The 14,166-nt window shown below is 37.3% G+C and overlaps 1 protein-coding gene across 1 annotated transcript in view; it reads right to left on the bottom strand.

Moving 5' to 3' along the window:
- The window catches only part of dqx1 (DEAQ box RNA-dependent ATPase 1), a 36,278-nt gene that overhangs the window by 10,297 nt on the left and 11,815 nt on the right, over window positions 1-14,166 (bottom strand). The window contains exons 3-8 of the mRNA XM_028463509.1: window positions 11,544-11,737; window positions 9,816-10,254; window positions 4,128-4,403; window positions 3,307-3,406; window positions 2,931-3,089; window positions 10-201 (exon numbers count right to left, since the gene is read on the bottom strand). Coding sequence (XP_028319310.1) covers window positions 10-201; window positions 2,931-3,089; window positions 3,307-3,406; window positions 4,128-4,403; window positions 9,816-10,254; window positions 11,544-11,737 — 1,360 coding nt within the window. The remainder of the gene's footprint in view (window positions 1-9; window positions 202-2,930; window positions 3,090-3,306; window positions 3,407-4,127; window positions 4,404-9,815; window positions 10,255-11,543; window positions 11,738-14,166) is intronic.

Genomic DNA, 14,166 nt, shown 5'->3' with positions numbered 1-14,166 from the left:
GTGAGTTACCTGTTAGCATAGCAGCGATGGTGAGCAGCTCCTCCACACAGTCATACTCGCAGGCAGCGATCAGAGCCTTAGCCAGCAGAGGCTCCAGTGGAAGCTCAGACATTATGATGCCCACCTCAGACAGGTTTCCATCATCATCCAGAGCTGCCAGGTAGTCCAAGTCCTCCAGGGCCTGCATCAGAGCCTCAGGGGCTGCCAGGGCACACACACACACGCACACACACACACACACACAAACACATACGCACACAGGACATCAACTTAGCCTTCAAGGTGCTGACTTCCTACACTTAATTTTAGCTGCTATAATTGATGGGACACCTGAAAATGAAAAGTTACCAGATGGTGAAGACACTAATCTAGTGACTTCAACAAACTATTTTCAAACCTCGGCTGACAACATGCCATTTAAAGATTAAACACTAAAGATTTTAGATGATTTTAACACATTCAGAGCTCTGCTATGGTCCAAACGTAGGAGTTTTGTTTTAAATCCAGACTTTAAACTCATCCATTTAACCTGTCATATTCACTCCATTCACTCTCAGTCATCCTTTGTTAATCCAAATACTTTGGATTTTGTTTTGAATTGATTATGTAATCTTGTACTACAAAACAAAATGTGATTGTCAGATCCAACATTCATGGCAGCATTTAGAATAATGAAAAAACAAAGAACGTGTGTGTGTTTTTGTTGTGGTTTTTGCATTTTTTTCCCCCTCATTTTGTCTGTGTTTGTTATTGCTTTGCATTTTTAGATTTATTTTGTATATATTTTTGGTCGTTTTGTGTGTTTTTGGAGTTATTTTGTGTATTTTTCTTGTCATTTTGTGTATTTTTGGTTTTGTTCTTTGTATATATTTTCATTTTCAGTATTTTTAGTCATGTTGAGTATTTTTTTTGTTGTTTATGTGATTTCAGGGTAATTTTGTGTATTTTTGATATTTTTCTGTGAACATTTTTTTTTTCGTTTTGTGTATTTTTGGAGTCATATTGTATATTTTTATTGTTGTATGTATTTTTTTTTGTTGTTTTGTGTGTTTTCAGAGTCATTTTGTATATTTTTGCAATTGTTCTGCGAATATTTCTCTCATTTTGTGTGTTTTTGGAGTCATGTTGCGCAAATCATTGTGTTTATTGTTCTGTCATTTTGTGTATTTCTGTAGTTGTCATGTGTGTTTTGCTAGTAATTTTGTCCATTTCCTTTTGTCATTGTTACTTTTTAGTCATTTGCTGTTGTTTTGTGTATATTTCTGTCATTTTGTATGTTTTTGTAATTTTTTTTACATTTACCTTTGGTTCCACAAAAAATAGACTGAGTTTCCCATGTCTGATGTAGAGTGTGTGGTGTTAGAAAAGTCGTGGCAGTGTGTTTTGGCATACAGCAGGTGTGTGTTGGCTTTAGAGCAGGTAAGGCCCCGTCCACACAACCAGAGCCTTTTTAACCTGGTTTAAAAAATGTCACCGTCCACGTATTAAAGAGAGATCTTTGTCAACATGCGAAAGGGAGAGGACATCTGAACCAATCCCAGGCTGAGTACATAAAGCACAGAGAGCCACACCATGAACATACAGAGATGTGTGAACCATCAGGAGCAGCTGACAACGTAAAGCCTCTAGTAAAGTAAACCCTCCCTTACAGTCACAGCAGGTATCACTGAGCAGTAGATTCGCATTAGAAATCCACATATTGTGGCAGAAGACTTCACGTAGGACAAGGGTGTCAAACTCATTTTTGTTCAGGGGTCAAATATGAATTACTTCGATCTTAAGTTGGCCGCAGATTTTAGGCGAGAAAACAAGTAATTTGTTTGCACTTCCTCATATAAATGATACCTAAAGTATGTATGGTGCCCACAACATCCAGGCAATAAGTGACAGATGTCAGTCTTTCTGCAGGATTTTCCCTTTTAGTGACATTTTTATTTAATTTGGGAAAAATTATGTTAAATAATTTGAGGAAAATTGAATTTAAAATGACCGCAGTCATGTTAAAGCGTCATTAAGCGTGGGAAAATTGTCCGCCACCCTCCAATTATTGGAGTTTCATTGATTCATTTGTGTATTTAGAAGGGCTGAAATATCTACAACTGAATTATTTTTTTTTACTTTACTTTCTCCTGTGGGACACAGTGGATGGTCTAAAGCAGGGGTGTCAAACTCATTTTAGTTCAGGGGCCAAATACAGACCAGTTTAATCTTAAGTGGGCCACAGATTTTTTTGTGGAAAAAAGAGTGATTTTAAGTTTGCAGTTCAACGTATGCATAAAATAAATAATATGTAAGAAACTGACAATATCCAAGTGATGGATATCAGTCCCACTTAAAATTTTCTAGATTTCATGACCAATTTCTATTTAATTAAGGGAAATATTATGCAATAATTTGAGGAAAATTAAAGGATTTTGTAAGAATTTTGAGTTTTTTTCAACTGTTTAACATTAAAAATGACGACTGCAATCATGCGATATAAGCACCGGGAAAACTGTGAGCCCCTGCAAATGATTCATATTTTGTGTCATTTTTACTGTCTCATGCCGGATTAGATGGATTAGATGGTGTAAAAGGCCAGTTTTGGCCCTTGGGCCTTGAGTTTGACACATGTGATGTAGGACGATCAACCATCTGTCACCAGCAGATAATACTGGTGACAATTTAAATGCGAGACTGTTTATTTTTATTATGTACAATCACAAAACATTTTCTTACTTATAAAATGAAAAGCCTCAAAACTCTCTTTAATTGTCCAAATAGAAACAACCAATCCAATAGATTTCTGTGAAGTGAAACACTTCCTAATACGTGTGGGCGGGGCCTTGATCTCCACCCTTCCTGTTTTGGATCATTATTGATTTCTTATTTCTTACAAGGAAATATCAGCGCATTGGTTTGTGGCTCACTAACAGATCACATGTGTTTACCTGGTCTGTCCAGGAATTTGCATTGTCCCATGTCAGCAATATCCAGCCTTTTAAGCATCAACACCAGGTGGCTGAGGTTCTCCTCCACCACACCTGGACAATGAGCTTCCTCCATTTCTTCCTCGTACACCGACTTAGGGTAGAGACGCAGACACAGGCCTACGGAGCAGATGGAGAACACAACATGTCCAAAGGTTGTCATTGTTAAGTCGACACTAGTTGTCAAACGTGAATCTGTCCCCTATATTTTTTTCCCTGCTTTAACCTAAATGATGATTACCATCAGTTGGCTCTGATCACTAGCAATAACTGAGGTCTTAAAAAAGGACTGTTAAATGTTTCCTACACATGATAATTAAAGCAACTTTGGACCTACCTGGTAGAGCGCTGTTCACTCTGAGCGCTCGCATGTCAGACTGGTTTTTGCTGACTGTCCTTAAAATCTGTGAGTTGGCTCTAATTTGTGGATTGTAAACCTGGACCAGGAAACACAAAGAAATAGTGAGTAACACAGTGAACACAACAGTCCACAGAAAAACAGAAGATCATTATATGTTCAGTGGGTTCACATACAGTATACTGTATGTTGGCTCCTTTATTATTTGAGTAAAAATCTATAGTAAATATAGCTGCTGCGCAGCAACGGTCTGAGCTAGGCAATTATAAGCAGCAGCTGTTCGCATTTAAAGGCAGATTTCAAACGCCTGTCAAAAACTCAGGCAAGACAAAATTACCCAAATTGCATCTAGACAGCATTTTACTGCGCTATAGGCTTTTCTTTTTTTTTTCTTCTTTTTTTAATAAATCAATCATCTGTATGGATGGTTTGTGTAGGAAAGTCTCAAGATGAGCTGGAGCAAGTTTGGTGTCAATTGAGCCAAAATTGTGGGAGGAGATATGTTAAATATCTTTTACACTTATTATCACTGTTTACAGAAAAGTGATGGACTTGATCATTTGCAACAGATTTAAATGTTTCTTTGATATTGGGGCTACATTTTAGTGAAAGTTGCAAATCTGCAGCACATATGGTTGATTTGTTTTGAATTTTCAAAACTTTGAACATTAGGGTCTTGCAGTCGCGCGGCACGCCACCTTTAGAATGATTGGCCTGTTTTTGCAGATGAGGTAATCTGGTATGGGACTAGACATTTGTGCAAAATGTGATGTTTTATGTGTGTAGAGTAATAATCTCACAGTTTTAAGCTGAAGGCCTGTATCAATGACATAACGGATGGCTGGCAGGGAAAAGGAAGCCTCTGCTAGTGTATCTGTGAGGATAACTTTTCTCCTTGTGCCCACACTCTCAGCTCCTTCCATCTCCCTCTGTGCAGCAGCCTCAGGGTCGGCCTCATAGACTCTCTGCGTCAGCCCCCCCAGTCCGGAATGCAGCTGTAGGACTCTGAGAGGTCCATGCTGAGGACTCAGAGCCAGACACTCCTTCTCCAGCAGAGCCGAGCAATCCTCGATCTCCTGGAGAGAAAAGGAGGAGAAAGGATGATGTTCTCTGTATATGACGTGTGTTAGTTCTGTGACAGAACGTTCCAATAGACGAATGAATAAAGTTTAAGAGTGTTGTCTCATTGCCTCTGTATGGTATTGACACCATTCTACTACTACTGTTGTAATGAGATTCTTTTGTTGGTAATGGTTTCCAAACACTGGGTCTCAAAAGGACAAACGTGCAAAAATACACAAAATGACTCCCAAAAAACATGCAGTAAAATACAAAAAACAACTCGAACAATATCAGAAAACAACAAAACAACACATTTCCTCTAAAAAACATACAAAATTATGGCAAAAAGAAAACAAAGTCCTACTAAAGTAAATAAAAACAAAAAATTAAAGATACGCAACAACAATAAAACACCCAAAATGAGAGAAAACTAAAAAAAAAAAAAGAAAAAAAGAAACCTCACAAAACCACAGAAATTCAGACAAAACCCAGATATGAGTTATTGTGTAAATTTCCAAATAATTCAGTCCATTTATACATAATAATTCATTGAAACTCCTCAATATTAGCAGGTATTTTCCCCACGTTTTAATCACACAACTGCAGTTATTTTTAATCTTAATCCGATCACAATTGTTGACAGAACCCTCTAGTCTTATAAAATCCTGCAATTTCTTTCAATAAATCCCACAAAATTGCCCTTAATTACACAAAAATTGTTCACAAAATTATAGAATTTTGAATGAAAGATGTTGCATTGATATCTCATTTATTGTTCGGTCTTCCCTTGTTTTTATTACGGATGTCCCGATACAACTTTTTCTCTTCCGATACGATAACAATATTGCAGCCTTGAGTATAGGCCGACATCGATACAATATCAGCACGAATCATACATACTTTTATTACTTATTTTGTGGTGTAGAATGTTAGAAAAGGCTTGATCATGTGATGTTACTCAAACAGAGAATAGTCAGCAATTCAAGTTCACATCAGTTATTTTTTACTGTCAGTATGTGGTGGGAACAACTGAGGGAGGGGACAAAAACTTATCGGAGCGCTTATATAGGAGATTTTAGATGCAGTCCAATAAAAACTGATATTTGTTTTCTGGCTGATATCAGACGATATCCGATATCAATATCGGATCGGGACACCTCTAGTTTATATCAGTTATATGTGGAAGTGAAAACTAGGCCACATTAATGCTGAAATTGCTTGTTTTCCCCCCAATCTAAAATCTGCAGCTCACTTGAAATTAAACTACTCTGTATTTCCCTCTGAGAAAAAATGAGTTTGGCGGCCCTGCTCTAAGGAAACTACAGACTAGAAATGGTGGAGGAAGTGGAAAGTATGGTGTGTGTCTCCCTGGTCTGTGGCTGCATAGCGGCTCGAGGCACCAAATGATTGACTGAAAGTCCATGTTGGTATGTGCTCAGCCCTTATATCTGCTACCATATATCTACACAGAGTGGAGTAGAGTACAGCCATGCTGGCTCTGTGTAGTGGAAAGGATTCTTGTGCAGTGGTAATTCTCTCGACTAAAAATATTTTTCTTAGTTTTCTTTGAGTGCGTTTTATTTAAGCGACAATAACGAGACTATGACTAATTATAAAAATACATGCGAACAAAACTTATAGCAAAACGTATAGATTTTTTTTTTTACTCAACTAATAATACTTAAGCTAAAATTTTGTCACATGGGATAATATCCAAAGAGAACTCATCAAATCACATCAAATCTGTCCATGTTTATTTACAAACAATATTATCCCATATCAGGTTGATAAATGGTCCTTTAATCTTTAAAAATGCATAAACTCTTCTCTTTTATATGATTTTAGTCAACTATATCTCTTAACAGTTTTTGTCATCTAAAAGTAGGGCTGGGCGATTATGCCTAAAAAAAAAAAAATCTTTGATTTTTTAAAGTAAAATTTGAGTTTTGATTTTCGATTTTTTTTTTTTTTAATGCACTTCAAAAAGTGAGTGCAGACATCAGATATATTGTCAAAAGTGCAACTTAATTGCTGTGATTGTCCTCAAGGGTGAAAATGAATAGAACAATCCCAAAATAAAAAGTAAATGTGTCTCTGTCATTCAACTATTTCAAGCTTTAACCCAGGTTTAAGCAAAAGTGCAACAACAACTTCACAGTAGCTTAAATTTTCTGATTAAGAAATCAAATAACTACATATTTTACAACATATAACATTACAATTAAAAAAATAAACTCTTCCCTTAGCATCTCAGCATAGTGTGAATAAAACATTAAAGATGCCTGTGGTGCACACATATTGCTACTCAAAGGATAAACAAATGTAAACAAAGAGGGGGCTGGCTCACATTGCGCTACGGTAACCCACAAGGACGGAATGCCAAAAAGTCTGAAAAAAGTCTGTGGTGGGGAGAAAGAAAAAATAAAAAAATTAATTACATTTATTTTTTAAACTTGAATTTGCAAAATAAATATTGTTTTTATCTACAAATTCAATAAATCTAATTTTTTGTCCAGACAGAACTAAAATTTTAATATCATTTAGTTGACTTAAACTAGAGTATAACTGGAATAGTCCCGATAACTAAATCTTGATTAAAACTAAGCCCCCTGTTGTCACTAAGCTGTCTGTGCTGGGTTTGCATGTTCTCCCTCACAGTTCACAGGTCTCTAGTTTTGTCCTCCCAATCTCTACATTTCTTTTAGACTTTTAAAAAAAAGGTTGGACTTTGGTATACACGTTTAACGTTTTAATCACAAAGATTAAAGTTTTTTAAATGCCTGCTTTAACCTTACACTTCTTGTAAACCTGTTCGTTAAAAATGTAACCTTACCACAAGCTGTTTGATGTTATTGATTGAAGTGACATCTGAATACAATATTCTATAGCATAGGTCATTACGTACAGAAATATGTCGACAGTGTAGATGATGTCATGTCTGTTGTATACAGTTTTCTATAGCGAGGGAAAGACAGTGTGTGAAACAGGAAGTGGGTCACTGTCATCCTCTCAGGTTAAAGTGTCCTGGTTTTCCTCAAACATCAAACAAAGGCAGTGAAACTCAAAGCACAAGGTGGGGCAGAAGTTGGTTTGACCAGTTTGTCAAAACAAGAAGATACTGTTACCAACTATAAAGAAACAACCTGTATTTATGAGGATCTTAACATTGAATCACTAAAAATGCCTTAATGATCACAGTGAACTATCTTCAGACTAGGACTGGGCAAAAAAATCGAATTAATCGATTTATCAAAATTGTAGATAAATTATTAATAAATTCTACATTAAATATTTATTTTGCAAATTCAAGTTGAATTTTTTTTTTTTAAATTTTCCCACCACAGTTTTTTCAGACTTTTTCACGTTCTGTCCTCAGAGATTTCTTTTTTTTTTAGGCAAAATCACCCAGCCCTACTTCAGACTGGTAACTAACCATCAATATCAGAGGTGTCAGACTTATTTTCACTTCGGGGACAAATACAGTGAAGTTTGATCTCAAGTAAGAAGCAGATTTACGTTAGTTACATGTATAAATGATAAACACAGTATGAAAAACACATACAATATCCAAGCAATTAATGACAGATATCAACACAGGATCATCTATTCAAAATTCAGTCATTTTGTGAGTGATTTGTGTGTAATATTGTGGGTATGTTTGGAAGAAATTGCAAGATTTTATAAGACTGTCAACAATTGTGATCAGATTGAGATTAAAAATGACTGCAGTTGTGTGATTAAGGCGTGGGAAAGTTGTGAGTGTGAATATTGTGGAGTTTCAATGAATTTAACTGAAATATTTTGTAATTTACCCAATGCGGTAGTAATTTTATCAGCAAATTTTGATTCAGTTTTAGTTTTGTTTTGTTTTAACTAAAATTCAATGTAGTTTTAGTCAAATTTTAGTCTTCAGGACTATTTCAGTTATAATTTAGTTTTAATCAACTAAATGACATTAACATTTTAGTCGACTAAATCTGTTACAGTTAGTCGAGATACAGGATATGAGTTAAAGCATTTCTAAAGATTTATTTCCCATTGATCAACATGATATGGGATAATATTAATGTTTGTATACACAGAGACAGATTTGAACGGTTCTGATTGGATTTCGTCCCGTGTGACAAAATTATAGTTTAAATTGTATTAGTCGACAAAAATCTAAATATATTTTGATATTGTTTTTTGTTAACATGTAATTTGATTAAAATTAGTTATAGTCTAGTTAGAGTCACTTAAAAAAATGTAGTCAGCGAAAACTATGACGAAAATTTTTAGTCGACAAAATGACGCTGACAAATTATTATTATTTCTCTGTCATTTTTACTTCCTCCATTTGTACACACTAAACTAGTGGTTCTCAAACTTGTTTGGCTCAAGTACCCCCTTTCTCTTATTTCTGAATCCAGGTACCCCTTTTGTCCGGTGACAACATTTTGCTCAGAATTCTATGAAAATAACATTAATGAGCATAATGATGAATAACATGAGTGATAATACACATCGTAAATAATCTTTTTTTGTAAATAAAAAAAAACAGTATTTAGTGCCTCCTGAATAAATGTATTTTTACAATTTTTATCAGTTCTGGCCATCTCTCGCCTGGTGTGGGACCAAGACTGATCCTATATATACAGTTTATCTATATAAAAGAGGCGGCAAAAGTACTAGTATTCAGTACTCAAGTAAAAGTATAGATACTTGAATAATAAATGGCCGGTAAAAATATTGAAGTTGCTCCTTTACTTGAGTAAAAGTAAAAAAGTACTAAATGTACTTAAGTAAAAAAGTACTAAATGTACTTAAGTAAAAAAGTAATGTCCCTTCAATAATAAGACAGGGTTTTTAAACCAGCAAATTCAATATCTTTGATCTTTTTTAAGAATTTGTAGAATATCGGTACCTGGAAACAAATGAAATCTGTCACCTTTGAACACCTGGAGAATTTAGCACTCATAGATACAATTTGTAAATAAAATGTTTCAAGGGAAAAAAAATGCAAATGCTCAGTTAAACCCAGAGCAACTTTGAGTTTAATAATGTTAACCATAAAACTAAGGGACCTGCCTAACAGAAAGAAGCTCAAACTACCAACATTTTGCGACTTTTTTCGTTGTGAGGTCATCTTCGAAGGGTGTAAAAGAAACAAGATCATTTTTAAAATGTAAGGAGTAGAAAGTACAGATACTTGACTAAAAAAGTTAGGGGTAAAAGTAAAAAGTCGCCAAAAAAATAAATACTCACGTAAAGTACTGATACCAGAAAAAACTACCTAAGTACAGTAACAAAGTATTTATACTTTGTTACTTGTCACCTCTGTATGTGTATGTATATATACATATATATATATATATATATATATATATATAGTGATCTAGATATCAATAACTTGTAGATGTACATGGGTGTTGGTTTTAGAGCTGTACCTGCACACTGGCCAGGAACACCATTACATCTCCCTCCTCTCCTCTCCGGTGCAGATCCAGCACCATGTGACAGCTGGCAGCCACCGCATCTTTCCCTGATGACAGCTCCCTGTACAGCGTCTCCACTCTGCGTGCGTCCAAAGCACCTCCACCCTTGTCCTCAGCCTCATCGTCCTGGTGTAGTGATAGGTGACTGTTCAGAGCCAGGTGAGGGACGGACTCTCCAAGGAAGTCAGCGAGGCGAGGCGCTAGTGTCCGGTCACTGAGAAAAACCACGCGAAAGTCGTCTGGCCTCTGGCGGCAGACGTCACACAGCAGGCCCAGCAGCACGTCGGTGGCCATGGTTCTCTCTTGAAGCTCGTCCAGCACTACGACGCCGTACTGATGCAGCAGGGGGTCGGACATGATCTCCTCCAGGAGGAGAGTATCACTGACAAACCTGACCACACGGGACAAGCATGGGCCCACATATGCAAACAGTGAGTGTACGCAGAAACACAAGACCAGGGTTGGGGTCAATTACAAGTGTGATCACATAATTAATAATTAATTACAATTATGGCAGAATTATAACTGTATGTTAAAAAATCTTTTGGAGTTGTAAATCATAATTGAAATGTAATCAAGTTCAGATAATTGACTGTCATTGTAATTCCATGGAAATTCTACAAAAACTGTTAATTACAATTTAATTGCATGCAAAACTATGAAACCATGTTACAGTTCTATAGCTTATACATACGTAGTTAATTTGTCATATAAACTTTTTCCAATACCTGTCAGTTCTCTTCAGGATCATTTTACAATTAAACGTTTTTATTTAAATTGAGGGATAAACTGACACAGAAAGGGCCAGAGACCCACACTAAAAATATGAATACCAATGTTTTCAAGAATAAAAAAGCCTTACAAGGTATCCAAGAGATGAAAAACAAATTGGATGATAGATAATATCGTGGAGCCATTTGGTCCCGAGGTTGTGGACCCACCCGCTCACAAAAATGTTATATGCCTCCATACTTTCAGGAAATGTTGATAATGGGTCAAGGAACAGCTGATTATATTTTGGTGATGTTCTGGCTACCTAAAGAAGATATATAGATATATAGATATCCCATTACCTTTCCCATCCACACTGTGGAACTCCTGTTAATGTCAATATGAATGCATACTTCCGACGGGCACTGTACTAGTTTTATTCAATTGTAGAATACTGTAGATATTATGTTGAAAGTCAACATTTATGTAACCAATAGGTTAATAATAAATGATTTTTTCTCATACCTACTGTTGCTGTTATTCTCTGTTTGAGTAAAGCCTTTTCTAACATTCCACACTACAAAACAAGTAATTAATATTTTTTATTAAAAAAAAAAAAGTATGTATGATTGGTGCTGATATAGTATCTGATCAATGTCGGTATCGGCCGATACGCAAGCCTGCAAAATTGGTATCATATCGGAAATGAAAGAGTTGTATAGGGACATCCCAAGTTTTTAATATCAGTCTATGCAGGATTTTCCCTTCAAAAAATCTTGATTTTGTAATCTATTTTTGTTGAATTATTTGTGAGAAATTGCAAGATTTTTTTAAATATTTTGACACGTGCTCGAAGCTAAAGGATGTGTGTGTGGATGTGAGTCCTGTGAAGAACTGAACAAACATCTGTCTGCTGTGTGCCCAGATTGAGTTTGAGCCGGCCCACGTCCATTATCATTGAGGTCTAACCTGAGGAGGGTGTCGGGTGTGCAGCTGTCATCATGAGACACCCTGTAGCCCACCTCCAGGCCCAGGCTGAGGTCCATCTCATCAGCCACGCGTAGAGCCAAACTAGCAGCAGCCACTGAATGGGGCTGAGAGCAGCACACCAGGCCATGAGAAAACTCAAAGGAGAGCGCATACTCCACACACCACTGAGGAACCTGTTAGGAGAAGAGGAGGAGTTCAGCACTGTGAAGACATGTCTGTATGGAGAGATGGAGTGTGAGATTCTAACATAGTGTGTAATTTAGAAGCACATTATGAGTGAAATTTTATATTTTTGTTTGTTTACAACACTTGCTAGACCATCAGTCACCTGTTTTCCTGTGAAAAATAGCGTGTAAATTAGGGGTGTGCATTGCCATGAATCTGACGTAGAGCTGCACGATTCTGGACAAAATGATAATCACGATTATTTGGATCACTATTGTAATCACGATTATTCATCCTGTTAGGAAAAACATATGTATTTTTATTTAACTACTTTTTAAACAAACATGTGAACAGTTTAGAGTACAAAAGAAAAGCTTTAAACAAGAATAATTAATAAACAATATAAAATTGACCCAAGATTAACCAAATTTGCTGTTGGCTTATTATAGAAATAAACAGTTACAGACTCATAGAGTGTAACTCTGTGAAAACAAATACAGTGTATAAGGAAAAATTAAGAACATTAGGCTTAAACATACACATTTTGAGCAAAAAACACTAGCCTGTCAACAATTTCTGTCTTGAGTGTCAGCTGGATTAATTAATTAATTAATTAATTAATACTAACTAAGTAGGTACTTGCGAGTCGACACGTGCAACCCACCTCAGAAAACCCCTAAAACTCTCCAGTTTTCTTGATTGCCGCACACTCCCACGTTCATTTAAAGGAGTTTTATTATCACGTCAACTTGTTGCTGAGAGTCACACAGGTTGTGACACACACGGGGCAACAGGCGCGCGCAGCCAATAGAGCATGTCAACATGTTGCTTTTTCTTAATGAAAACTAGGGAAAAAAAAGTTTAATGAAGGCTTAATCATATGTTCGCCCCCTGGTGGTTGGCTGACTACTGGGGTTGAGAAAGTGCCAGATGGAACTTCTGGTAATGGTGGATGAGGAGTAGACACGTTTTCTCCAGCTCCCAAACTCATTGCATTATATCACTAGAATTACCCCTTTTTTAATCGGAAAACGCCGAAAACATTGATGCTTCGACTTCCAGGACAGCAAAACAGCAGCTTCGGAGGGATTCTCCATCGAAGGAAAGCACAGTGGATGGCAGAGTTAACATGGCCGCGCTTACTGGCCTACTGGAAGAGCATAGGGCTGCCCTGTCCGTGGAGTTTAGGACCACTATCTCTGCACTAGAGTCAAAGCTGGATATTGTGCAAACTACCCCGAACGCTCACAGACAGAGCATCTCATCACTTGAAGCTAATGCGGACTTGGTGAGTGATCGTTTGGACTCGTTGGAGGCTAAGTGTGCGGAGCTAACTGCTAGTAATGCAAAGCTAAAGGCCAAAGCCGTGGATTTGGCGACGCGTAGCCGGAGGAATAACATCCGCATTGTGGGGCTGTCAGAGTCAATCGAGGGCCCTCAACCAACAACTTTTTTTGCCTCCCATCTGCACGAGCTCATGGGCAAGGATTCTCTGCTAACCCCCCGTTTGGGATCGTGCGCATCAATCCCTGGCCCTGAAACCAAAGCAAGGCGAAAGACAGAGGCCAGTGATAATCAGGTTTCACAATTTCCAGACTAAGGAGAAGGTGATTCGAGAGCCCCGGAAAAGAAGATCTGACATGAAGTACCTTGGTAGACCCATCAGCCTTTACGAAGACTACACACTCGAGGTGATTGAGCAGCGGGTCGCATACTGGGAAGTCATACAGCAGCTGTATCAGCAGGGGCTGAAACCCTCACTTCTCTACCCAGCCAGGCTACTGATTACTACGGAGGGAGGGGAAAGACTGCGGCTGCCATCCGTGAAAGATGCTAAGGAATACCTGGCTGCCAAGCATTCTTAGTGAGATCTGCACTGGACACGGTGATGCAGGCTCGTCAGGTATCACACTGAAGCTCGTAATTTTTTGTTTTTTCTTGACTGCTAATGTGGTGTTGACCGGTTGAGCCTTTCCACTCGGTGGCGGGGATCGGTACTGAAGCCCAGTTCATTGAATACTTTTTTTGTTATAGACTGAATCATCTTCCTAATGAGCCTGATGTAGGACACGAACTTGTCGAGCTGTTCATAAACTTTGACCAGCGTTAATTTTTTGAATTTATTGGGTGTTGTGCTTTTCTAGGTCTGCCTTGTCTAGTATAAGCTTTTCACAAATACACCTTTTCAGGTAGGTTTAAGGGAGCAGGAGTAACAGGAGTAGGAGGAATAGGAAGTTTTTTATCTTGTATGATACAGGAGTTTTGTTTTCCCAAAGGATTTACTTGTTTTGAATGAATGTGTGTGTATGTAAGTGTGTGTCCTGTCTCTTGTATTGTGTCGTCGTCTGTTACTATATGTGATCCTAATGAACGTTTTGTTATAGTCTCGGACAAATTGAAGAATATTCATGTGGTTCTGGCTTCGGTATACGCCCCC

Source organism: Gouania willdenowi, chromosome 12, assembly GCF_900634775.1.
Source record: "Gouania willdenowi chromosome 12, fGouWil2.1, whole genome shotgun sequence".
In the NCBI taxonomy this organism is placed as follows: Eukaryota; Metazoa; Chordata; class Actinopteri; order Blenniiformes; family Gobiesocidae; genus Gouania; species Gouania willdenowi.
This window is presented reverse-complemented; position numbering and strand designations above follow the sequence as displayed.